Consider the following 27,689-nt stretch of genomic DNA (forward strand, 5'->3'; position numbering starts at 1 on the left):
TTTTGACTTTTGATCACACAATTTATTAACTTTCATTACCCCAAATTAAATCTAGAAGGATCAAATAATCAAATACAATTTCTTACAAATTACCACTAATAAAACAAAACAAGATTCAATAAAATTGTCACTTAATTGTCTATGATGATCGAGTAATTTTATTACTTCAAATTTAAACCCTGTTTACTAAATACACATATGGTCAAGATTGGTGGGTGGGAGGTCGGCCATGATTTAAAAAAGGTCAAATTTAATTATCTCAATAATAATTTTAAAAGTATTTACCGTAGAATATATATATTAATTAATTAATTCATTTTAACACCTAATTGACTAAACGTGTCCTTATTTGATTGTAGTCATCTATAATAATCTATGTTAATGGTAATTTGCCTCATTGTGTAATTGCCTTTTCTTCACCTAACGAGTTGACTCAAATATGTACATAAGAGTAAAACCAAAAGATTTATCAAATGTGAGAAAGACATTTATTATAACTATATATTATACTATAAGAAGATAATATGGTTTAAAATATGTTTAAACGACGTTTTGTTTGTTACTTGCAAATTATTGAGATATGCTTAAAATTGTATCTTTCCTTCTTGGCCATTTGTTTAATTTATATGGTAACTTTTAACCTTATCTTTTCTGTGAAAAAAAATATCAAACAAGAAGAGCAAACGCAAATAAATAAGAAAATCACTTATTTTTTAAGATAACACTTTCTTTGTACCAAACATACCATGAATATATAATGTATATGTATTGATTATACTGATTATCCATTTTTTTGTCCTCTATTGTTTAAATTCAAAACCATGCTTAGTATTTGTAAACATCCTCAAATTAAACATTTATACCCTATTGACAGTTCTTTAAGTAAATTTGACACCTTTACTCTTCGAACTTGTACTTATCATTAGTGAGTAAAGCTTTTTACTAAATATTGTTAAGTTTTTATTAGTCTTTAATTGATAAGTATAGTTTCAAATCGACATGCAATTTTTCACATGATATAGAGACAAAGTGTTAATTAAATAAATTTGTTAAGAGAAAAATCATTAAAGTTATTTATGCCAAAAAATAATTGTTGACTAGGTGAAGCATCCCATGTGAGCCTCTTTGATTAATTCCTGAAACCCATTTGATGGGTTGAACTTGAACTATATATAGAACAACCATACAACTTTCCAATCTCACCTGTCTTCCATAAAACATCCAAAAATATTGAATTTTTTTTTTTAGGGTGGGAGGGGGGTGGGGGGTGTTTAAAATCCAAAAATGACCCATCTCCCTTTATAATCATAGTTGAATATTCCCATACATATATAGTGTGGTAGGGACGATTGAAATGTGATACTCTTATTTGATACTCACTCCGTCTCATATTATTGCTCGCACACCCTTAAAGAAATCACAAAATGAATTTTTTTAAATTAATTCTATCTTGATTTTATAAATTGACAAATAATTTGGGACATATATATATATATTGTACAGGTAGAAACTTAACCCTTAAATGCTCGTTTTTGACTAAATTTAACTTAATATATCAAAGAAAATTTATGTTATCTTGTTGACAGACTATATGCAAGGACAAGTATGTTACATCATACATGGTTTGAAATTTAAAGGGACTAAAATTATGGTATTCCAAAAGTGTCCTTTAAATCCAAAACAAGGGATTAAAATTTTGAAATATGTCAAATTAACAAAGAACGTCTTGCTAGTGCAACTTTATGAAATAAAACAAAGGACTATAGTTTGAGATTAAATGGATAAAGAATGGACAAAAATTACTAACAAAAAAGGAAAAATGAATTCCCAATAATTTATAAAAATGTAGAATAGTCTTATACATGAGAGCTACTTTAGACATCTAAAAAGAAAATTGCTAAACTAAAAAAAGATATTTTAATAATGCACCTTCCATTTCTCATCTTCTACCTTATTATTGGAAAAATAAAGTTGACCCTCTAAACAAAGATTGACTTGAACAAATAGTAGAACTAAAACTGGAAATTAATCTGCCCCTAAGCTTTCTGACACATTCACTGCTACCTTGGAGACCTACCAGAGAGACATTTTCCGCAAGAAACGAACCCCAGTAAGCTCTTCGGCCTCCTACTTCTAGTTTTCAATCGCGAAAGCTGCACGATGAACAATTCTGTTAACTGATAGCTTCAAATAAATCAGTAGGGTTACTAAATGTGATAATAAGTCAGTATTCTATCCTGTAGCAAGTTGGTTAGCCTCAAGCTCTTCCAAATCATGAAACAAAAGAAATAAGAAGCTACAAGTGAAACCAATAGGATTAAAACTGGATTTATATCCCATTTACTCCACTAAGACAAATAAGTCCTTCCTTCAGTATCATGCCTCAGTGCCAGTAATCAAAACTGCGTGGGGGGGCATAAAGTTCATAAAACCAGTAACCTGAAAATTGCTATTTATAGTTATAGTCTGATGTTCTTTAAAGACTTTTTATATTCGAAATCGTGACAACTTTTACAGAAAATTGGCTGGATTGACTGCATTTAATAGTTTAAACACCTCATCACTGCCTAAGCAAGTCGAAACTATGAATCACGTGCGGTTGTCCAACCTATTTCCTTCTCTTGGTTTCTTTTTGGGGAGGAAGGCAGAGGTTTTTGCTAAAAGTTGCACTACTTGCAACAGGACGGAATACTCTGGAGCAATAGATTAGGTCAGATAATTCGCTATTTCTAGCTTTGGAATTGGATTCAAGGATGTGGCCTAACGGTCAATGAAATGGGAGGAGAACCCCGAAGTCTCAAGTACAAATCTGAGCGAAGGCAAAAAACACCAGGCAATTTCTTTCCACTTACCTAGGCCATGGTGGGTAGAGTTACTCGATACCTGTGGATAGAGGCACCTGGTGAAATAGTCGAGGTACCCAAGCTAGCCCAGACATCACAGTCTAAAAGAAAAATTGATGGATTATGGGCCTGCCTTTAACGTGTGCATACAACACATCCCACTATACTCTTTTGCTAGCCTTTCTTCTTTTTTTTTTTTTTTGGGTGCATAAGAGATATTTTCTCATGGTCCATCATAATAGCTAAATGTAAGACAAGGCAGCCGGCAAGGAAGCATCTTGAATTGACTTGTTAGGAACTGAAACGCCTTCATACTTGCTTACATTTGCAACACTTGTAGTGCAGTATGTCAAATTCCAATTAATGGCAGAATGCAAGCAACTATGTTGACACACAACTCGAAAAGTCTAAAGGACTCTTGAATGCATTGAAAAAGAAAATAGACATTTGAATCTGTTTACCTGTCGGCGGGTGACTCTTTTAGCCTTCCAACAAAGCAAGTTCCTTGACCTAGCTTCTAATCTCCTGCAGAGAAGAAAGATCACATTACTACTTGAGAATAGTCAAATTAAAAGAGGAACACTTGCGTGTTTCCAACAACAACTGAATATCAAATAAAGACAGTTATACCTACTATAAGAACTATGCAATATAAGAGTATTTATTCCACGAAAAAACAAGTGGTTCCATACGTTCTGATGTTATACTCAAAGGTCTATCCTACACTTAGCTTGTAACATTTTCTATGGGGTCTTTTAGCTGATAACTGACGACAGGACAACACTAAGAGTCCGTTTGGATTGGCTTAAAAAAAGTAGCTTTTAAGTCAAAAATAAAAAGTCAAACTGAAATGACTTTTAAGTCAAAAAATAAAAAGTAGGGGGAGACCTACTTTTGATTTCTGACTTATTTTAAGTAATTTTTTACCTTGCCAAACACTTCGTAACTTATTTTTAAGTTATTTTTTATATTTGTCAAACACTTCCAGAAGTCAAAAACTGACTTAAAAGTAGGTTTGACCGACTTTTAAGCCAATCCAAACGGGCTCTAAGTTGGATGGAGTGCATTTGGCCAACATGTGTATCAGTCCATCCACCAACAAGTGAAGGATGAAGGGGCTGCTTCTGTTCCACATTTCATATAATATAATATATCCACTCTATATCTCCTCAACCAAGTAATCAGTAAGGCATTCTCTAATCTTTTCTTCTTCTGTACTACTATATAAAATCAAAACACAACTTAAAGACATACGTTTTAATGGTATATTATTTGTCCCTTCAAGCAAATGAATGTGAAAATGGTTACACCTCTGAGACACATATACAATCTGATATAAAATGTGGTAATACAAGAAGGATGGGAAAAGAGGTACATACAAATTCTCTTGTTCAAGCTTTTCAGCAATAGAAACAGCCTTGCGTTTTGACCAGCTACTTTGCCGCGTGCATCCTTCTGCCTGCTGAATTACGTGAGCAAGAGATACCTTGCTCTTAACTAAGCTCAAACTCTGGCTTCTATCCCCTAAGTTTCTTCGTTCAGGAATGGAGGTGGATGAATTTTTGGCAATTGACATTGTCCCTCCTGGAAAATCACTTTCTAAATTCCGCCTATCAAATCGTGTATTGTTCTCAATCTGTTCATTGTGTTTCGATTCTCTTGGAGAAGCTTCCTCTTCAACTATCTCACTACCACCTATTCCTCTCGAGTCGAGCTTTGTAAATGCTAAACCTTCTCTATCATTTACTTGTGCCCTGTTGATTTCATCAGGACCTGCCATTCTCACCCCATTACCATAAAGGCCAGGTTTCGTACCGATATGAGATACACCATGAGGTGCTGCTGACAACACAATTGGTCCTGCCCTGCCATCTTTCCCGGATTCACATCTGATTTCTATTGTCACGGGGGACCCAAGAACAGACTCAAAAGCTTGTAAAATATGACCCCTGAATTTCTCTACCTTGGATTTTGTTAGATGTGAGCTGAACAGTAACTGCACAGTTGGAGCTGCAATGAAATTAATAAATTAGATGAGCACGAATCACATCTACAAATGAAGCCCCACAGATAAATATTTAATAGTTGTTCCAACAAAAAAGCGGGAAACAACAGGGCACATATGCACAGTACATGAAACATATCTTTTAAATAGAGTCCCTCCCTCCCTCTCTCACAAGTCATAAGCAAGTCTAGAACTCATATTCCAGAGGACTCAGTATTGCTACAAGTCGGAATGAAATTTTATGTTCATATAATGTTTGAGTTACCAAAACTAAAATAATGAGATGCCAATCAAATAGGAAGCTTACAACAGAATGAATATGGAATTACAAAGGAAACTAATCTGAAAAATGCAAGAGTAATACTCAGAAAGGCTAGCAATGCATTAAATTTGTAACATGGATGTAAAATTAAGCAGGTAACGGGAGATGAACAGATACAGATGGAGAATCAAAAGAATAAGGGAATAAAGAAAGTAGATATTTCTGACGCATCAAGCAGTAAAAACACTCTTGGAATCAGCAGCCTGCTACTATTAGAGGCCGATCAGGATTTGAACTTTATGGGTTCGAGTTTGGGGTTCTATCACATCTTATTTGATTTACAGGGTTCGCCATTTATTTATATTTGATTTAGTGATTTTTAACACATAAAAGTTCCAAGACAAAGCTATTGGTGTTCAGATGAACCCATAACTCACACTCTACGTCTTCCCCTGGCTACTACTTGCTGCAACAAGGCTTCGAAATGAACTTTTCAAACCATATAATCCTGTCAAATCGTGCCCTCTTTATATTACTAGGTTCGAATTCAATTTCACCTTCCTCACCAAAAAAAAAAAGCAGCAAGTTTGACATCCTAGACATTTAGAAATATATGTCCATGATCTCTCTTGACAAGGAAACAAAAGATTACATCCAAGAAACTTGAACAGACGGGACTTTCGGAGAAAGCCCAACCCCAAATTGATTCCTGAATAAGAGAAAGGAAGCTTTTCTCTTGAATCTATTCCATAACCCTTCCTTAAAAGAGTGCAGGCCTGTAATAATTTAAAATAATCAAGATCTATTTTAAGCTAACGTTAATCGGTATACTTAAAATTAAAGTAAAGTATTTTGTGTTAAACTGATCTGGCGGACAAAACTCTTCTGGTTTTCACCTGCTGATTAAACATGCAGTTGAAATGCCTAAAAATGAATATAAGTATGCAAATTTCATTACTCATGACCATACGACATAGCAATAAAAATAATTAAGAACAATTCACTAGTCATGACCATAAGACATAGCTAAGGATGTTTGTAAGAGACTAAATGAATTGTACCTGCTCCAAAGCTGACTGAGGTAAGCTTCCCTTCACGATACATAAACTCTTTTAAGCCATTTATTTCAACATTTTCAAGCACTTCTAACCACATTTCTTCAATATCCCGGTGCAACTTACCTGTAACCTGGCCACTGCTTGTTCTATTTTTGTCACTAGAGATGCTATAAGCTTTTTGAGTAAGTACTCCAGCTCCATTATGCCCTTTTCCACCAATGCGAACCCCTTTCACCCTGGCGTCGGAGTAAATATTACTAGAACATCCAGCTTGAAAGTTTTCTACCCTACTTTTTGATGGGAACCCTCTGTCTTTGTGTAGCATGTCATCAGCATGCTCAACATTGCTTTTCCTGGGTCTTTCTGTTCCCCCTGCATTATTCAAGCCTAGTGGACTTTGAATAAAACTAGTGTCTGCTGAGGAATTGGGCAACATATACTGCTGATCTGGAGCGAGTTGCAGCAATGCAGCTGTAAGCCAGGTAAGTCTGTCATTTGACATTCTCAGCTGCTTTTCAGCTTCAGATAGTGTTTTCAGAGCTTGACGCAGTTTTTCCATATCTTGTTTTGATACTGCAACCAAAGAATAGAGGAAAGTAAGGGTTGAACTTGGAGAAAAATATGATTAAAATGGCATATATAGTTCAAGTTCCTGTGACAATATTGAAAGAGAATGAGAAGGCAATTAGTTAATTGGAGGATGTGATATAAGATTCTCTTTGCAAATTGTTTCACAAGCAAAGTTGATTTAACTTTTAGTTGGAAGACTTATTAAAGGAAATGCCTAGTGATTGTGAGCTATTACCCAGTAGTTTATCCACTATCATATGGATCTATCAAGGAGACCCAATGAATAACTCATTTATTACGGAATAACCAAATTATAGATCACTTACTTGCTTGGCGTCGAAAGAACTTCCTCCGAGGCCTTTCTTTTGTGAAGTCATAGCTCCCAGCAAGTATATCAGTTATGACTGTAGCAAGTTGTGACATTAAAGCTAAGGGTTCAACACCAGATTCCATGATATCCCTCAAATGTTTCACTGTATTGACAGTGTCAGCAGATAATGCCAAGTCAAGTAAGTCCACTAATTTCTCATCGGAAATAAGTCCAACCTGTAATGCCATCAAGTCACAAAAGTTATTAAAAAGTAAAAATCACATATCTAATTTAAAAATTTAGTAATTAGGCAATGTTAGGAAGAAGATGAAACAAAGCTAGCCTCTCTGTTGATTAGGTGTAATTTTCCATAAAAGCAAGAAGAAATAATTATAATACAGGATATTCCAATTCTTCATCAAAGAACAATATATACTAAATGTCATTTCTAAGTATCTCAATATTATTATCCAAAAAGTAATAACCAGTCCATTAGAGACAATTTTTGTTCTATAGAAAGCTTAACGTACATTCAAATATGCACTTATTTTTTATAATCATGGTATTGGGCTAGCTTGCACACACTTCGATTAATTGGTACCTGCTGCCTCCCACCAGCACAGGTACCAGGTAACTCTGTCCACCACTAGGTAATGTTTTTGCCTCCGCCAGGAATTGAACGTGACACCTCACGGTTCTCAATCCACTTCATTGACCACAAACTATGCACCTCAGCTTCTATCATATAGTTGGACAACCAGTAAAAGTTCATTTCCAAGATGCCTAGTACTTCTTCACCAGCATTGTAAACTGATATGGTAGCCCTATGCTAAAACCTCTAAAAAAAAAAGCATGATATTCTCTTACCAAAGACTAGTCTTCTTCCTGAAGTGTAAGATAATAGTTGGATTAGTCTAAGACACCTAACCTCCTCACACTGAAATAATCAAATAAGTGTGTGCGCAAGAAAACACCATCATCTAGCTAAAGCTTTTTGCTAAACAATTATGAGATCAAACAGATATTAATCATATGCCACTCTCTTACTGAAAGCATATTTTAGGCAAAAAGAAAATGAAAAACTAAAATCCCCTTCTAATGCTGAGAAGGGCAAGTCCACATGATAAAAGATGCACTATGATAAATCAAAACATGTTTAGTAAAATCTCCACTGAGGAAAGGGAGAACAAAAGAAAGCAAAATTCACTCATAAAACATTTAACCTTGATTTGGAAATTTCATATGATTATTTGCAAATCAAATAAAGTTCAAGTGGGATCATAAGACAGATTTAATAAATGTATTAGCAACAAAGTATGAGATCTTGGTCGGCAAAGCAAAAAGAACTTCCTCGAGTTTTGATAAGAGAAAATGCTAGAAAACGCACCAGCTCCTGAACAAGAGGGACAGAGATTCTCTGGCCAAGCAAACTCAATTGCTCAAGAGTCATTTCAGCATCTCTCAACGATCCATCTGATCTTGATGCAATAAGCTTGAGTGCATCCCTTTCGATTTCAAGATCTTCCTTGGTTGCAATCCATTGCAAAGTATAGATGATATCTGCATCCTTCAACTTGGGAAAAAAGAATTTCTGGCACCTAGATATGATTATATGAGGCAAGACATCAAGACTTGAGGATACAAGGATGAAAACAACTCGCCTAGGAGCTCTATCGATGACCTTTAGAATAGCACTCCAACAATCAGGAGACAGTGTGTCACAATCATCAAATATAAAAACCCTATACTGGGATGGTAGTTTGGAGACAATCATATTATCAAGAAGATCCATCATATTCTCGAAATCAAAATTACTCACAGGACCTATTTCCCTTATATTTCGACTCCTTCCCATATCATGTGCAATGCAAGAATCACAAAAACCACAAGGCTTGGGATGCTCAATGGATTGGCAATTTAATGCCCTTGCAAAAATGCGGGCACATGAGGTCTTTCCTGTTCCATGAGGCCCATAGAAAACATAAAGCAAGCCAACTTTTCTCTTAAGAGCAGCATTTGAAAGAGCTTGCGCAACTAAATTCTGTCCTACCAAATCCCGGAATGTTCTTGGCATATACTTTTGTGTTAGACTCTGGTGCCTACTATTGCCATGCCTACGAAATTTGCGTTGCTCACCTGATCTAGCTTCTGAAGCAAGATCCGAGTCAAGTTCTTGCTTTAGTAAATTGTCAGCATAGATACCCAACTCCCCCGAATAATCATGAACCCAAGCAGGATGGTCTGAACTGCCCTGAGAATTTGAAGGATCAAATAGTAAGGGCAACGCCTCTGCTTCAGATTTACTAGATGAGCTCGAGTATTCAGACATTATTGGCATATCAGCAGCATCCCTCCCTGTTGGACCACCACCACTTCTTTTTGACCTTGGGTCAGACAAACCACAAGATAAACTCTTGCCAGCCATGTCAAGAAATGATTTTCCTCTATGATGAATCCTTGACCAGTTCCAAGGAATTCCGCACCCATTCCTTGGATCTCTTGTTACATTCTGGTTGACATACTCTTCATAGCCATCTTCTGCAGGATATTTTTGGTGTGCTGAAGCTTGACCTAATGAATTTGAGGCCACAGACATTTCATTGTGGGCAAGAGCATCTCTTGAAGGAACAGAAGTGCGAGTTCTTCTTGCCCCTCGAAACTTACGCCGTTTTACTCTGCCATTGCCACGAGTTGTTGCCTCCATTTGCTCTGCAATTTTCTCATTATGAGTATGCCTTCCACGAGCATGAATGTGAGAAGAAGCTACCCCATCACTGTCAATTGGAACATCATTTAATTGCTCAGAGAGGGTCCTTATTCGATCATCATGCCTCTGCCTCTCTGTTTCATTGCTAATTCTACCTTTTTGTTCGGAGTTCTCTGAAACAGGATTGCGGACCAAATCATTTCCATCATCCGAACACTCATCCTTTTCAGCAATGAAGTCAGTTCCCAGATTCCTACGGCTTGATTCTTCTCTCCTGACTCTCCTCCGTTCGCGAACTCCACTCTTGCTACTTCGATCACTTGGAGCCCCTGCCATTCGCTCAGTATTATGCTTGTTAATCTCTGCAGAAGCCACTCTAGACGACGATCGGGCAGCTAAAGGAGGCGAGTTTCCAGATAAACCTATACCATCCCTAGGTCGATCTATGCCTACAGACCGCCTACCATTGCTCATAACAGCATCCCTTTCACTTCTTTTAAGAAGGGCATCGACAACCGAAGGAGATTGCCATGAGGGTGGACTTGCAGAAGGATCTCTTAAGGACCTTGACCTCTGAAGGACAACAAGGTCCCTCATAAGGGACCTATCAGCCAAAATGGGGCTATGCTTATGCATGTGGTTCTTCAAATGAATACAATTTGTCAAATGTATGTGATTTCGTAAGTGATCACTAATGTTTCCATTTGCATCCTTAAGAATCCGGTCACGAACAGCCCTGGTCATGATCAGTACATAAATTGATCCAAAAACGGAAATATTCTTGAATTATGGTTAGACATCAACAAATGTATCATTCTCTCCAAATCAGTCCCAAATCTTCCCAATTATGGAAAAGTCCAACTTAAAATGTCTACCAATTCACCAGTAATAAATTATCTCACTATCAACGCCCCAGAACCAAGTAATAATGACCAAATCAAACCAAATTTACCTTCCAAAACCATCAAATAACCCCAAAACTCATTATAAACATTCCCACTAAACAAATCTCACGTCCAGTAACGGCTAAAACTCCAAAGAAGAAAAATCTTACAACAAATCATTATCCATTAAAAATCCAAAACCTTCACAAACCCATAGCCAGCTGCCACTCTTGCTTACTACCCAACAAAAAAAGCAAAGCAAAAACGAAAACCCATCTCAATTAGAGCATAAAGACTCTACCTTTCTTCACTTTCAAGCTTTTAATAGCTTATTAGAAGTAAAGGGTCACCGTATATTATGACAAAAACGGTGGAAAGAGAAAGCAAAAGTTGGGAGTAACACTACACTCACCTGAATAAAGAGGGAGACTAAGCAGCAAGTGACCCGTTACTATCATAAAAAGTGTTCTTCTTTTTTTTTTTGCTTAACTTTTCTCAGATCTCTTTTTCAATCTTACCATACTTTCACATGAATTTCACGAGAGCTTCCTTAAAGAAAACGATAGAAGTTGCCGCTCACCTCAAAAACACACACACCCAGAAGAAGAACATGTGCATTAACCCCTTACCCCTGTTTTACTCTGTGTTTTTTATGTGTATTTGTTTTTGCAGAAATTGAGACAACCAGTTATGAGCTGAACAGAGCAGAAATGGGTAGTGTTTATTTATTTTTTTACCAGTAGAGAGAGAAAGAGAAAGATTCGTGGGTGGGCTAGAGAGAGAAACAATTAGCAGAGAGAAAACAAGAACTATATAAATGTGTATACTCTATAGTCTAACAGACAGACAGAGAAAAGGGAAGAATCTTGGAAATTTTGCTGAGGAATTTGGGACATTTTTGCAAGAGAAAAGGCAAAAAGAGTTTACTTAATTTATTTTTGTTTTTTTAGCATCAAATAATGATGGGGAATTTTGAATTAAATCCTTTTTTTTTTGGGTCTTTTGCTATGATTTTGGTTAATAATTAAATAATTATAGATTTGAATCCCCAACTATGATGATTAATACTATTAAATTATTAAAATAAGAATAAGGTGGAGTAGTAAGTTCTAATACTTACAACTTAAATTTCACTTATAAGAAGAGTGCTTTTTGATTTTTCGTCCTTACAACTGAAAAACTTTTTTAAAAATTTGTGTTAATTGTACTTAAAAGTGTTAACGAATAAGGTAACATAGAGGATGGTTTATATTAGGATGATGGAATTGTATCTGTCCTTTTGGATTTGAGTCTTGAAAAAATAAAAAATATTTTGTAGTAAGTGTTGTTTCAAAAAATGAATCTTATAATATGTAAATTTAAACTAATTCGACTTCATTATGGAAACTGAGCGTTAATGCTCAGATATTGAATACTAATACTCCAATGCAGGTATCGAAAAAAGAAAAACAAAAGAATTGAGTTTGAATATTTGGTCAATCTCTCAAGTAAAAGCAGCAGTTAGCTAATAATGGTAAAACACCATCAAAAGTAGCTGGTGAAGGAAATCAGTAATGGCACACAACACCTATAAAGATTATCAATTATCAATACCAGAATGACCAAAAACATTTAAGTTGGAAAATTTTAAATTGAACGGATCCTTTAGGAGAGTACTACGATAATTTTATTTTAATTTCTTCGAGTTATTTTTTTTTTTTTATATTACAAATTATTTCCCTTATAATTATCTGTCCTAATTAGCGCTTTGTACCTTTGGTGCATGGCATATTATTAGATAATTAATTATAAGGGAAAGAATGGAAAAATCATTTTGGCCAGAAAATTTAGTCAGAATGGTAAAATAACATATTTTACACTATGTTATTTTATTTTTTTTGAACATTTTTACCCTTTTAACTTTAATACTTTTATTTTTAAAATGGAAAAAATATCAGTTTATTTTAAAATAAAAAGGATATTATAGACTTTTTAAATTTTTGGTTAAATTCTGCCAAATTTTCTGATCATTTAACATTACTCGGGAAAGAATTTGTAAAGTAGATTTATTAATGCAGCAGTCCATTTTGTAGTACTTGGGATTTGGGAACTACCTAGTACAAAATTATGCAAGTGATGATAGAATTAATTTTCTTAAGCTATGATTAATTATACTTGTTTTACTATTCATTCAATATAATTATAGGAAGAGTAATAAATAAAGGAAAGATTGAAGATTTTGAATTATGTGGGGCCGAAAGAGTTCCGTTTGGTTCGATTTCGAAATACCGTTGTGTACTTGAACGTTTGATAGGACTATTTTGGGTGCACATGCACTAATTTGCTTACCTACATTTATTTATTTTCTTAAATTGGTAAATGAAAAAGAGACTTTTCACAAAAAAGTAAGTAAAAGATAATGACAACAAAAAAGAAAATCATAAATATTCAAAGAGAGGGAATTGTTTCCTTTTTTTTTCTTTTTTTTTTTAGAATTGCCCAAAATTATCTCTGTATAGCAAAATAAAATAACTTTTCCAATTTATGTTGAATGATGAATAGTTTTAGGAATTAATCCAAAGTTCTTATTTCGTCTTTATACATTTCAATGGTCATAATTTCTTGCCAAAAGAAAAGGAAAGAAAAGGATAGTAAAGGAAACAAGAACAACACATTTTTAAAAAAATCAAGAAAAATAATAAAAACATTTAATGTTTTTTGGAAGGGAAAAATCCCTTTGGCCAGAAAATTCGGTCAGAATGGTAAAATAACATATTTCACACTATGTTATTTTACTTTTTTGAACATTTTTACTCGTTTAACTTTAATACATTTTAATTAAAAAATTGAAAAAAGATTAGTTTATTTTAAAATAAAAAGGATATTATAGACTTTTTAAATTTCTGACAAATTGGCCATTTAGCATTATTCTTTTCTAAAAAGTAACCGATTTTCTTATTTATTTTTTGGTGTTTGATTAGTAAATAATTTGGGTAAATACAACAACTGAACCCAGATCCTCATATTTAATGTGTTTGGTAGACCTGAACCCCTGTTTCAAGAACCAACCTAACACCAACACCAACTCGAGACACAATCCTAACCTCAACTTAGAACTTGATCCTCAATTCAATCTTGGCCTAACCTCTAATCCTAATTTAAGACTCGATAATCAACCTCGGCCTTGATCCGGAATCGAGATCGGAGAATCAAGCCTTGACTGACCTTGACCTGGAGTTGGGTCAGGTCGATTGAGTCTCGGGTCGGGTATGTTTTGGATAAGAGCTAGGATTCGGGGCCTAGGTCGGTGCAAGGGGTGGGTCCTAGGTCTAGATCTAGGTTAGGATCAAGTTTCGAATCAAGGTCAAGAGTTGGATATAGGTCAGGGTGGAGAGTCTAGTCCCGGGTTATAATCAAGAGTAATTGTGAGGTCCCAGCCCCCAGGTTAGATGAGATAAAAGATTAAAAGAGAGTTTTGAAAAATGTTTTCCTTATTTTAGGTTGGAAAATATTTTTCCTTAAATTGGTGGAAATAAATTTATATAGAAAATAAGTTTCGTAACATAGAAAAATTGATTTGCCTTTTTTTTTTTTTTTCCTTTCATACCAAACACTCAGGTACTCTACATCATGGAATGCCCAAATTAGCTTAGCTAGCTAGCTCGCAAAACGGGTAACTTTTCCAAAATATCTTGAAAGTTGAACAGCAGTTTCCAAAAAAAATTGGCGAATTTATATCATTAAATAATGTATTTAACGATTTTCTTTATTAATTAACAAAATAAAAAAATTCCAACTCAATCAAAATCATACGGAACATGAGACTCATTATGAACATATTCATAGAAACATGAAAAACTGGGTGAAGAGCTGAAAATGCAAGAGGTATGACTAACTCATAAAGAAATCTCACTCAAAAACGACTTAATTAAAAATCAACAAAATCTCAAAAGACCCAATATATATAGGGTTAATTTTTCCCTGCCTCTCAAATCTCATAACGCCCTTTATAGACAACACTCAAAGGAATATCCGATCTCCAATGCCTACCATCAGCATAACTCGTTGGAGCCTCGGAGGTGTCACTCGAATTTTTATGGAAGTGATTCATTCTATTCTATTATAAATTAATTTTAGTACTTCAAATTTATTTTTAATATTTGTTGTTACTTTCAATTAACCAAGTCAAATCGCTCATGAAAGGTAGGAATCAAACTCTTACTAATAAGATACTGTATAAAATAAAATTTTAGTTAACACATCAATTAAGTTACTCCCTCCGTCCCATTTTATGTGAGGTAGTTTGACTCGACACGGAGTTTACGAAAGAAAAGAAGACTTTTAAAACTTGTGGTCCAAAATGAATGATAGAAATTTGTGTGGCTATAAATCATTTCATTAAGGGTAAAATAGACATTTTATAGTGAAATTGTTACTTAATATGGAAATGAGTCATTCTTTTTGAGACTGACTAAAAAGGAAAGTAAATCACATAAATTGGGACAAAGGGAGTATTAAGCTTTCCTCACCGAAACTACTAAGTTCAAAGTTCAGTTTTTTCTTACGGTTATAACATTATCCAACTAAACTCTGGTATAATTAAAACATGATGTCACTTTGAACAATTTTAATTAAGAAGATAATGGAAATGAAATAATCAAAAGCAAATAAAAAACTGAACCCAATTGCAGAATTGGGACAAATTTAAATTGGAAAATCTATCTGCATAGAAAGCATCTTTATCTTAGAAAATAAGGATCTCACTATGAACTGTCAACTCAATGCCACGTGTTTCTTTCCTTCGACTGATTTACTGACTCATCTTTTCATTTAAGTATTCGAAACATTCCTAAATTCGGTACGAATTATTAGTTTCATTCTCAAATTATTGATAGTCTTAACACTCATTAACTTGACTAATTAAATTTTAATACACCCCCAATCTTTCTGCTTGAGAGTGGAATGCACCCCTAAATTTTTGCCAAGTTTAGGATGTTTTCAACACTTTTCTCGATTTTTTATACATAAACACATGCTCCTACAAAAACTACTTGCTATATTATATGGCAGATCAAAGATATATCTAATTTTAGTTAATTAAATAAACTAATATTTTAAAGACTTTCAATAGTGCAAGAAACATCAATTGAAAATGAGTAAATCAGTGAAGGCTAGATGGAGGAAACAGGCCACGTTCATGTGCTGGAAACAGGAGACAAAATAGAGGGGAATTTTTTTTCAAATCTTAAAGAATGAAAAAGAAAATTGAAGTATGTGTAACATACATTCCGTTGTAGTAATTGTAGTACATTATTGGTGTCAAAGGGGGGAGTATCTCCACAATCTTTGCAATTATTGTTTTTGGACCAATGTGTATATATGTTTGTTATACTTTATATTTTATTTATTTGGGGAAGAAGGGGATAATTTGAGTAGGAATATGAAATGCTTAAGGATCTCTGCAATTTCATACTTGGGAATAATATCTCAAACATTTACTTGTAAATTTTAATATCGTTGACTCCTTTCTAATACTATGTATAATTGGAAGGGCCTTTAAGATCAGAGGCAAAATAATACTCCCACAAATAAGTATAGTTGATGCAAAAATATATTATTCTAAAATACTTATTGCTTTAGGAATTTAAGACAATAGTCCGTTATATTTTGCTTGATTCTATACTTATATGGAATGAAATTGGATAGAAACATAGCATTCGAAAGAGTGAACACAAAGATTTAAGGAGTTCAATTCATCGAGAAGACATTCTCGAGAAAGGAAGAGAAAACACATTAAAATACTTCTTATTCCATGAAAGAGTAATATATAGTGCTCAATTCTCAAGAAATATTTAACAAATAAATAAAGATAACTTAGTAATGATACTTTTGTGATTTTTTTGATGAAAGTGAAAAAAAAGAAGTTTAAATAACACTTGTTTTGAAACAGAAAGAATAAATCTAAGAAAGTTGTGTTTGAAAATGAGAGGTTAACTGAAAATTATTATTTTATTTAAAATACTTCTCTTCTCAAACAAGTTAAATAATTGCAATAATTAATGACCTTGGCTTTAATAATTTGCAAAGATCAACTTTAGTATATCTGCAATAAATAAGTGAAGTTATAGCCAAGCATAGTTTGATGAAATTAGAATACTTCATGGTAATTAGTGCATTTGCAATAAGAAATTTAATTTAATTAAAAATAAATGAATTATTAATAATTAAGACAAACTTTATGAATAATTTTGTTAAACCTATTATTCAGTCACAAAGTCAATATTGTGAGGCTACTGCTATAAATCTTTTAATAAACCTAACTACTTATCCACTATTTTATTTAATTTTCCTAGGCTAGCTTTGTTAGGATAAAGAGAAGATAGACTTTTGTTTTTTGGTTATCCACTTTGCTACTACTCTATATCTATATATGTTGGGAAATTTATGAACCTAAAAATACAATGATTGACCAAATTGACATTAGTTTCGTCTTTTGGGATGAAAACAAAATTAATTGTAAAAAGATTTCAAACCAAATAATCCTAAACATTATAAGTACTTGTTACTTCTTTTTTCAATTTCAGTTAGGTCGCAATCTTAGTTTATAAAACTTAACAATGGAGGGGACCAAACATGACGTTGAATTTTGGTACTCTTTAGAAGTTTTCAATGGTACAAGAAAATGACATTAAATTGAATTTTGCCACTCTATTTTCTTATTCGTCTATTAGATAGTTAAGTTAACAACATAAAATATGTCATTTCGCTTTAATTATACTCATAAAACCTTGAGTGGTTTCTATTTAAGGTTGATGCGTATAATTAAAAGAGATATATAGTATATTTTATGTAATTAACTTAACTATTTAATAGAAAAATGAAAATATGAGCAAATGCTTTTCTGAAATTTGAACTGAAAGTGTCTAATAAATAAAACACTTTATTATTATAAATTGAAATGTTCAATTGCAACATAATTTAGTTCGAATATCTAAGCGGAATATCCTCATAAATTTAAAGAGTAGACAATATATTAAATATTAAATTTAATTATATCCTTTTGTAAAGCCTATTAATATCCCAAAATCGTAAAGTTATCCCTAAAAAAGTACTAATTTAAATGAGAAAAAGGAGGAATATATGTAAGAGCCCCTATATGTAAATGCTCTAGAACTCGTATTATTGCATAATGAAATATAACGGCCTCTATATATAGCCTGCACAAATTAAAGTTTATCTTAGCCATGTGACTTGAGAGTAATAAAAACATAGGTCAAGTTTCAAATTAATAATGTTATTTTAATTTACAAATGCCAACCACAGATCTATATATATGATTATATGTACTGAATTTTATATATCCATCTAGCCATGTGAGTATCAGTTGTAATTCGAGCTAGGGGTTAGCTAGTTCTTGAGAACAGTGATTTACGTATTTTTGAAGGTATAATAATTTCAAGATTAGATAATTTTGTGTTATAAAATAACTTATCTCAAGATAATTAATTTTAGAATAACTTATTCACGATCAAACTACCTCTTTTAAGTTTAAGTGTTAAATTAGATCTACCAACTAATTAATTAACCAGATATTCATATTTACTTGGATACTTGAATTTGAGTCACAAAAAGGGGCATAAATAAATGAAAGATTTGAGAACATGTGCAAATTAAACTTTGTGCATGATTCATAATTTCATATTAATTAGGAGAAAGTCTGAATATAGAAATATAATTTTTAATTATACTATACTAAAAATAATCTTTAGTAACAATTAATTAATAATAATTATAATAATAATAATTTAATTATCATTAAATATACTTTTCAGATGCAATTATTAGTGATAATTACATTTTAGAACTTTTTGTAAATGTCACTAAAGGAGGCATTAGATCAAATAACAATTAACTAACGCTGGTAAAGACATCAGAGTACTCTTTATAATGTTTATATTTATTGCTGCTAAAAAATATTTTTGTTCTAGTGTCTATGCCCAGAGAGAAGATACCAGTTGTGATCTTTATGAGTTATGAATTTTAGAATTATAATTTTAATTGATAGTAATTGATTTCTAAACTTAATTTTTACTCACAAATTTACCTCCACCTTTTGATCATTGATTGAATCTAAAAAAGAAGAAAAAATTAAACAGAAATAAGATCCATGCACACACACTCACGCATGCAGATAATAAAATGTCCCCACCACTTTATAATAAGTAGTTTTAATTAGTTCTAATTATTAAATCAAGGCAGTCAAGATTTAGTAATTTGACTTGATCTTCCAGTTCCTAGGATACCAAAACATCTTGAGCATCTCCCATTTAATTAAGTACTCTGAAAGTTGATGTGATTAACATAAACTAATTAACTAAAATAATCATCATATATAGATCCAGAGCCAGCATGATAACTTTTGTGATTAAATTATATATCTCGAACTATAACTTTACTTGTGTAAATTGGGTTATATCTTTTTCCACCCTCGGTATTTGATTTATACTAAATCAATGAATACAAGATACAGACGTTATAATTATATTATTTGTTTGTTGTTGTTGTTTTAAAATAAGAGGGTACGGTGTAGAAGTTGATGATTCAAATAAAAAGTTAGTATGTACTAAATAGTTTTGTGTCTGGTCTCTTCTGCTAATATTATTGGTATTATTTTTGACAATTTTATTATTTTACTATTTTCTTATTCTTAATTTGTTTCTACAACTTGTTGTCACTTCTGCCTCAATTTTCACACTATATATATTATTGTTGTTACTGCTTATATCTTTATAAATGTTATGTTCTTACTTTTCTTGAGTCAGATCTATCGAAAATAGTCTTTTTATCTTTCAAAATAAGGTATGTCTACACTTAAGTCTTCTCAAACCCCATTTATGGGACTATATATAGGATATGTTGTTGCTCAAGAAAGTAGAGTTTGAAACCAAACAGAAAAAGAACATAGGATCCATCGAAAAATAGCTTATTTTCAATTATCAAAATACTAACGTGACAACTTTGATAAAAAAATTCTTTAATTCTGTTATTCGTAAGAAAGAAATTAATATTAGGTGTTCCGATCAGTTTGTATGCAACTACTAGCAACCCTGTCTTGAAACAAAAATTCTGTTAAAGGATTCTTATTTTTTTTTTTTAAATTCTATCGAATTATTTTTTACCTATATGTACAACACAACTAAACCCGGTCCCCACACAATACATATAGTTCTGCCACTCCTAGTACTGTAGCACATGACATGATATATTGATAATTTCAATAAAATCGACTAGTCATGATTCAACAAAGGATATGTAATTTATTCACTCCACGTACACATACAAAAAGAATTTGAAGGATTAGTTTTCCAATCTCATCATTCCTTTTGTGGGAATATAATTTGATATGAAAATTTTCAAGAAACTTACATCAAATTAAATTTTCTGAAGCATAATAGTAAAATGAACCTCTAATAAATAACTATTTTAAAGAGTGCGTGAACGAAGTAAAATAAAACGAAAGGAGTAATTGGTTAAAGATGTTGACCTTTGCTAATAATGATTTCTCAAGTCAATGTTGGCCTTTGTGTATGAGGTGGAGAACATCATTATAAAACGTTGGGAACTGAATAAGATGTCTAGTTCCAAAGAGACAATATGTTTGATTTGAGTAACAAAGTCCACTAATCTTTTTTTTCTTTTATAGGTAAATGTAATTAATTACTCATGCAGCGTGAAATTTCTCAATGTTTTTGGTTTGAAACAAAAGTACTCAAAATGCACCTTTGCGGCCGCCGTCTCCTACTTCCCCCCATCTTAGGGTGTAATTAGGGGATTATCTATGTGTAACTTTATTGAGGAACGTAAGTTAACTTCTAATTAATTATAGTATTTACTTTGTGGATAGGCACATTAATGAAGGTTTGAAAAATGAGAGAAGTAACACTTGGATCAACTCGATTGGCTCTTGTTCTAGTTTGGCGAGAAGGTAAAAATAACTAATTCTTGATTGATGTACTAAAGGTGAGGTGAATACTAACTACTTAATTAGTTTTAGTTTGGGTGTAGAATCACATAACTCGAAAAGAAGTCATAAATTAACTCAACTTTTAGGGAGAAGAAAAGTGTCCCACCCACCGATACCTATTAGAATTCGATTATAATTTGTGTCATCTACAATCTCCCATCTAAAGTCATATCTCCCCAAGCATTACTAATGAATAATCAAGTAGAAGCTTAGATTAGACATTGATTCGTGTAGCCTAACACGTGCATTTGTTATTCCCAGTTTTGCTTGTCCGTACACGTGTGTATTTTGCTTTTATAAAAAAATAAAATGTCACAATTAATTATTATCTTATAATCCTACAATATAAACATATTAAATTATGATCATCATAATAAGATAATAGAATTTCAAGTATAGTTGATGGGCTTTATTACAAAAGCCCAAGATTGAAGTGAAACCCACCTATGACATATCTAAAGTAGTAAAATCCACAAGACAGTAGACAGTTTGTTACTACTATGCATAGGTGCTGAAAAAACCTAAATCTACTGATGAGTTAACTAATGATAAAGAAATGGCCAACCCAAGTACACTGAGGTAGATTGCTTGAATCAAAATTGACAAATTTCTGCAGCATTAGTACATCTAAACCACTTGATCAGGAGTACAGAACATCACTCCGAACCCCTTATCGCGAATATAACAGGGTAAGAGCTCAAGAATTCATAAGAGTATACAATCAAGTTTTGCTCATCTACTTTGTCAAAAAGAGCACTAGGAAGAGAGTTTTTAGACAAAATGTACTTCATGAAATTGAAACTTATGCTAAGGCCTCTTCAAGCTAGAGACATTATGTCCAAAAGAATATCATGGTGCATGTTGCTGCTGTGACAGACGATTCTTGATGTCGTGAAACAGGACCATAATGCATAAAACGAAATGACTTGTGAGAGCAATTTACAGCATTTACAGTCTCGATGAAGCATGAACACTTGATTATATTGCCTTCTCAGTTTTCACCAGTCAAATTTGTTGGTTCGCTCAGAACATATTGGGGCAAGTCATACTTGGCACCTGCATTAGATAAATCAACATTAACTAAGATTCTCAGGAATGGAAGTTGAAGGTGTTAAGCAACGTGTACTACAAACCTCTCTCATCATAGCAGACTGTTAAATCAGCGGATTGAACAATTATCCCAGCACTGGTCACGATTGTTTGTGCAAGGCCTATTTCTGCCTCTGCAGCAGCACGTAGCGCATCCCAGATCTCTGAAAATGGAGTATAATATGTTGTAAGAGAAAAGATTTTCATACACTATACTGTTGGGGAATGGACCTTCCCTACTACAAGTTTACTATTACCTGAGCATCAGTTAATACATTCAATAGCTTCATTTCAATCTCTGAATTTTAACAATAACCACCAGAAAAAGAAATCATACGTCTGGTGTCCCATTCATTCGCGACGTGAAAATATGAGGTTCCATGCAATGAATGGTATCTCAATTATGAAGATCTGAAAACTAATTAACAGTGAGATTTACTAGAGAGCTTTCCCGACTTCTTCTGAATACACAAGCTCCTTGTCATTGCTGCAATCAGAAAGGGTTCTTCTGAAAGTTGGCATTAGTTTCCCATTTTTTTTAAAAAGAAAGTTACTCTGTTTCTGTTTTTCTTAAATATCATTTCATTAGAAGTTGAAATTACTTATTCAATTAGCTAATGTGCCTTGTTTTAATTAACTATTTAAAAGACACTAATGCAGCTTACTTTCCAACAATATGGAAAGGCAAAACAGATCTGGAGATGGACATGTTTCTTCCTGCAGCAACTTTGCCAAACTGATAGCACCGAAACATTTTCAAGGATCATTAAGGTTGTTATCGCTCAGGAGCAAATTGGGAATGTTACTTTTTGAAATGATCATGTTATCTGAGAACAGCCGAAAAAGGGCACATTACTTAAAATTAGATGTAGCATGGATGTTAAAAGATATCATGCTCAGCTTGATTTTCATAAATTCAAAGTCTCTTTTTTTCCTGAAAGAGATATCCAAGTTACAAACTACTGGAGCCAGATCGTTACGAGAAAACTTTAATGCATGATATAAACCCTCCTAAAGTAGAGCAACTTATCATCAGGAACGATTCTTTTCATCCATACTTGAGCAATTCCTACTTCCTACACATCATTATACTGTCAATCAACTCTGCCCAAGCTCCCATATAGATTGTCAGACATCATCACATGTGTACTCTAGAGTTTAACAATTGGCCTATCACTAACTGGTTACTCAAATAAGAATGCAGAGGCCCATAGTACTGTAACCTGATCACACATCCAGCTCTATTGAACCAGTGGATCCAGAAACTTGCAGAAGCTAGTAAAAGTTATCAAGAAATTTACCTTTTTTTCCCCCATAGTGTGGTGCAGTGTCCCAGAATTCTTCACGCATTTTTAGAAGCTGAGCTCTTGTTATCGGTTCTGAGTGTCTCCATGGCTTTGGTTTTCTTATCTTCCTAACAGTTTCTGCAAATGAAGGAGGAAGACACGATGTTGGTGAAGTATAATACTTTTATAATTGAAACATACATCTAATATATGAGCATCATTCAAGTATTAGCTATGATTTAATGTTGAAACCTCTACTAGGTGAATGGGAAACAACTCTTAAAAGATTTAAAGATTTTCACATGGTTATGGGAAATCAAACATCCATCCTTGAAGCTCTGAACTTCTGTTAGAACAAATTATCTGATCCAATTCCAGAAATAAAATCCTTAGTTCCAGAATCTACCCTCTATTATAAATTTTCAATAGATGATCCTCTTAATAACAACTTCTCTGCTCCACATCAGCCTACTTGGACACTAGAGTCGTAGAGTGTTATTCTAAGAGCAGATAATGACACAAAATACAAGTTCTGATTGAATTAAGAAAAGAAAATAACTACATGTTTTTTGGGAATGGATCTCAGGAAGAATGAAGTCACCCACCGACTTCTGTGGGTCAAGAAGTTGAGTGAAGGTGTAGGATGATAATAGAGGAACTTACAGCCTCATAAAGTAGTCAAGATGACCAAAGGTAAATTTCTTGACAAAAGCAAGGAAACAAACAATAGCCACGTACACACTACTCAGTTCATATAATGAATGTGATTTATGGAGACACCATCTCTGCAAGATGATGTGTCCAGGCAGGCTGTTCGGAGGAGAATTCTTCAAAGAAAGGACAATGAATGGGAAAAAAAGAAAAAGGCTACTGTGTTGCTTAACTTGTTTTTGTCCAAAGTAGGGGAAGACAAAAAGGTAAAAACAAGGTTTTGTGTTTTTTGTATCCTTGATGATGAAACTAAATAAATAGAGTTTTATCTACAATGTAACAAGGGCAAAGGATAAAAGTCAAATTGTCTAGAGTGCAACACCACATAGCAGTCACAGTAGCAATAGCTGGAGGATCAAACATTATCCATCGCATATATATCGCAAAGTATCTAGAATTCTAAATTCATCGAACCTCTTTATTGGGTGTAAGGTGGACCCAAATCATTATGCTCACTAACAGCCACCAAAAATGAGTTATATTGGCAAAGCATAAATTGGCACTAGAATTTGCTTTTGGGTGTAAGGTGGTCACACATTTTTGGATTGTTTAATCAGACTTAATTTGTTAATCATGCACTGCTCCTCCTTTAAAATCATAATCGTCACTTTAGAAATAAAGCCTTAGTGCATCTCTTTTCCTTTCCAAAGTTCCTTACTACATTTCAGGACATAGATCAGTATTTTCCCATGCTTTAAATTAAATTAGCCAACATGCATAGGACAGAGACAAATATCTAAGGACAGATGCCTCTAAAAAGTAGATAGTAACATCACTAGTGATCTAGCGCCGATCTAGACTATCTTTTTAGGAATATTACTCTTACTAGAATTCCACTGAGAAGAGACAAATGATGCAACATTCAATTAGATAAAGAACAAGCTACATAGATCTATTCGAACAATAGCACTTAACAATCATCAGCACTTCAATATAACATTCTGTAAGCACATATTCTGCAGGAGATGAAGGGCATCAGCAGCAATAGTAAGAACCGTGTCTCTTTACGAGGAGAAAAGAAAAGAGACTAGAAGGATCATTAAATAAAGGGGAAATTAGTCCGGAAAAATAAAAAGTTGTAGATCATTGAATATGAAAGAATAGTAGAGCACATGCTCATAACAAAAGCCTAGGGAGGTAATGAGAAATCAATTATAGCAAAATATAAAACCATGAGGCAACGCGAAATACCTAGAAATTTTAATAAAAGCTTGAGTCAACATCGCAATAACTACAACTTATCAAGGAAAACAAACAGAGCTAAATTACGAGTCCACAAACAAAACAAAAAGTCCTGCGTAATAGATTAGTAAAGAAATGAAGCAACACCGGCTACAAACTTTACAGGTTGTGAATTGGAAAATATGTCAAATTGCAAAGCAAACAAAATTCAAATCATACAAACAAAGGCTAAATCTTTTTTTTGAGAATGACAAAGGCTAAATCTTTACCATATGTTCATTAGTACGACCTATGATAAAATGAGCAAAAACCAGCAGTGCACCTTCCCATACCATCGGAAAAAAGGATCTATTCAGACAAAAAGGTACACCATACAAAGTTCAATAGAGAAAAAACTTTTCCTAGTGCATTTCCATATTCAGTGTATTAAGACAAACTTTTATCTGATTTGATTATTTGAGTTAATCTCTTCCAGAGGGAAGAATCAAAACAGTCAACTAGCATGCGTGGACTTTGATAACTATGATTTGAAGATCAAACCATAAAAAAACTAATGATGAAAGTACTCCAGATTTTTGACAAAAACTCCAATATGCTCTACCATCACCATTTTACCGGCTATAATCTTAAATTTATCAGCACTGACTTGATCTAAGACGCATTCGTCATTAAACATGGTTTTTTGTCCATCAACACAACCAAACCATGTTGTTTTTCAGTCCTTACCTTCTGTTCCTAGATTCTAGTTTCTGTCATTATTATTGCAAATCTATCTTATTTAAGTAAAATTTACTCTGGATTAAACATTATTTTCCAGTTGCCTAACATTTTACACTTATCGTCACATGATTCTTCATTAGATAATATAATTCTCCTTTCAATTTCATTGAGTACATCTATTTATAGTAGGCGAATGTACTCTGCCACTTGGCCGATCTATTTCCAGTGCATATATGTTGAGTTATTTCTGCATCTTTGTCAATATTCTGCCAAGTATCTAATTTATTGTTTCGAGGGTATTTCTGACTCCCAAATAATGTACTCTATTTATTCAAATTCTTTTGCATCTAGCTCGTCTTCTAGTTAAATCTTCTTTAGATACAACTTCAAAGTTGAAATATGAATAAGACAAGATGACTAATGCCAATGATAAGGAATAGTGGTTTCTCTTTATTAAAGAAAAAAGGAATAAAGATGTCTCTTGTCAAATTTAAAGGAAAGAACAAAAGAACAGTTTAATAAATTAGATGACGACTTTACCACAACAGTTTATCGACCTATTCTTCATTGTCACACTCATTTTTTAAGTCAATAACCAACACATCATCATCCTCACAACTACAACCTACCCATTAGTATCAAACAGACACAATATCTAACAAAATGGAACTTACAATTACATAAATAGTAGTACTAATACCTACCCAATACCTAATTCATCACTAATTATCCATTATCAAATATCACTTACTTGAGCATCAATTAAACAATCCAAGAAAGGCAAGATCATTCATAGCCATATATCAGTATAACCAACTGAGATCTCCAAAATTACAAAAACAAACAACTCTACCAATAATAACAAGAACGCAATCAACTTCCAGAACAAATGCAATCTTTGAACTCACAGAAAGTGGAGTCACACAAAGACACATTTTCTGTCTGGAAAACCAAATGGGTATCTCTAAAAGTTGAAGAAAAGCAATAATTTCACCAAGAAAGAGAGCAATCAACTTCAAACACAGACTAAACATGCGATGTTTAACTTCATACATCAGGAAACCAAATGGGTATCACTAAAAATTGAAGAAAACAATAATTTCACCAAGAAAGAGGGCAATCAACTTCAAAAAACACTGCGAAAACTCACTTCATACATCAGGAAACCAAATGGGTATCTCTAAAAGTTGAAGAAAAACAATAATTTCACCAAGAAAGAGGGCAATCAACTTCAAACACAGACGAAACATTGCGAAAACTAACTTCATACATCAGGAAACCAAATGGGTATCACTAGAAATTGAAGAAAACAATAATTTCACCAAGAAAGAGAGCAACCAACTTCAAAAAACATTGCGAAAACTCACTTCATACATCAGGAAACCAAATGGGTATCACTAAAAATTGAAGAAAACAATAATTTCATCAAGAAAGCGAGAGCAATCTAACTTCAAAAAACACTGGGAAAACTCACTTCATACATCAAAAAACCAAATGGGTATCACTAAAAATTGAAGAAAACAATAATTTCATCAAGAAAGCAAGCAATCAACTTCAAACACAAAGGAAACGCCAAGAAACCAAATGGGTATCAGTAAAAATTGGTGAAAAAAATTACCATCTCCTTTGGTACGTGAGGATCCAACGCAACCCATTGTAACAGAGTCGCCCAAAAATTGAGTATTCAAGAACACCTGAGCCGATCTCGGGAATCAAATTCGCAGTCAATTATTGACAACTGAATAAAATGTTGATGGAGAGAGTTTAATATGCAAAAAGGGGAAATTTTGTGCTTCTTTAGAGGAGTATTATTGCGTGCTCACAACTCTCCCAATGACAGCTATGTAGTGCTATATATATAGTTTTTTCCATTTCTCTGATTTTGGGTGAAATTAGAAACTTCTTTTTCTACGGAGAAGAAGAAACACGAAAGTTTAGAAGAAACCAAAAGCGAGTCCACCGTCATTCAATTCTTTATTTTATATTTTATTTAATTAAATCACATTAAAAACAAATATTATTTACTAAATCAAAATTATAACTAAATGTAATTTCATCC

General features: G+C 33.2%; 2 protein-coding genes across 2 annotated transcripts; both read right to left on the reverse strand.

The window, feature by feature from the left end:
• Positions 1-1,815: 1,815 nt before the first annotated feature.
• LOC102594808 (protein STICHEL-like 3) lies at positions 1,816-11,553 on the reverse strand. The gene is made up of 6 exons (XM_006358033.2): positions 8,436-11,553; positions 7,065-7,284; positions 6,172-6,741; positions 4,223-4,853; positions 3,305-3,368; positions 1,816-2,153 (listed from the first exon to the last, which is right to left on the reverse strand). Exons 1-6 carry the CDS (start codon positions 10,497-10,499, stop codon positions 2,061-2,063), a joined length of 3,642 nt encoding a protein of 1,213 aa, XP_006358095.1. The 5' UTR covers positions 10,500-11,553; the 3' UTR covers positions 1,816-2,060.
• A 9,646-nt stretch (positions 11,554-21,199) lies between these two features.
• On the reverse strand, positions 21,200-27,562 carry LOC102595144 (ubiquitin domain-containing protein 1-like). Its single transcript, XM_006358034.2, has 4 exons — positions 27,249-27,562; positions 23,033-23,155; positions 21,776-21,895; positions 21,200-21,698 (listed from the first exon to the last, which is right to left on the reverse strand). Exons 1-4 carry the CDS (start codon positions 27,283-27,285, stop codon positions 21,634-21,636), a joined length of 345 nt encoding a protein of 114 aa, XP_006358096.1. The 5' UTR covers positions 27,286-27,562; the 3' UTR covers positions 21,200-21,633.
• Positions 27,563-27,689: the final 127 nt, after the last annotated feature.

The sequence above is a fragment of the Solanum tuberosum genome, unplaced genomic scaffold, assembly GCF_000226075.1.
Source record: "Solanum tuberosum cultivar DM 1-3 516 R44 unplaced genomic scaffold, SolTub_3.0 scf00265, whole genome shotgun sequence".
In the NCBI taxonomy this organism is placed as follows: Eukaryota; Viridiplantae; Streptophyta; class Magnoliopsida; order Solanales; family Solanaceae; genus Solanum; species Solanum tuberosum.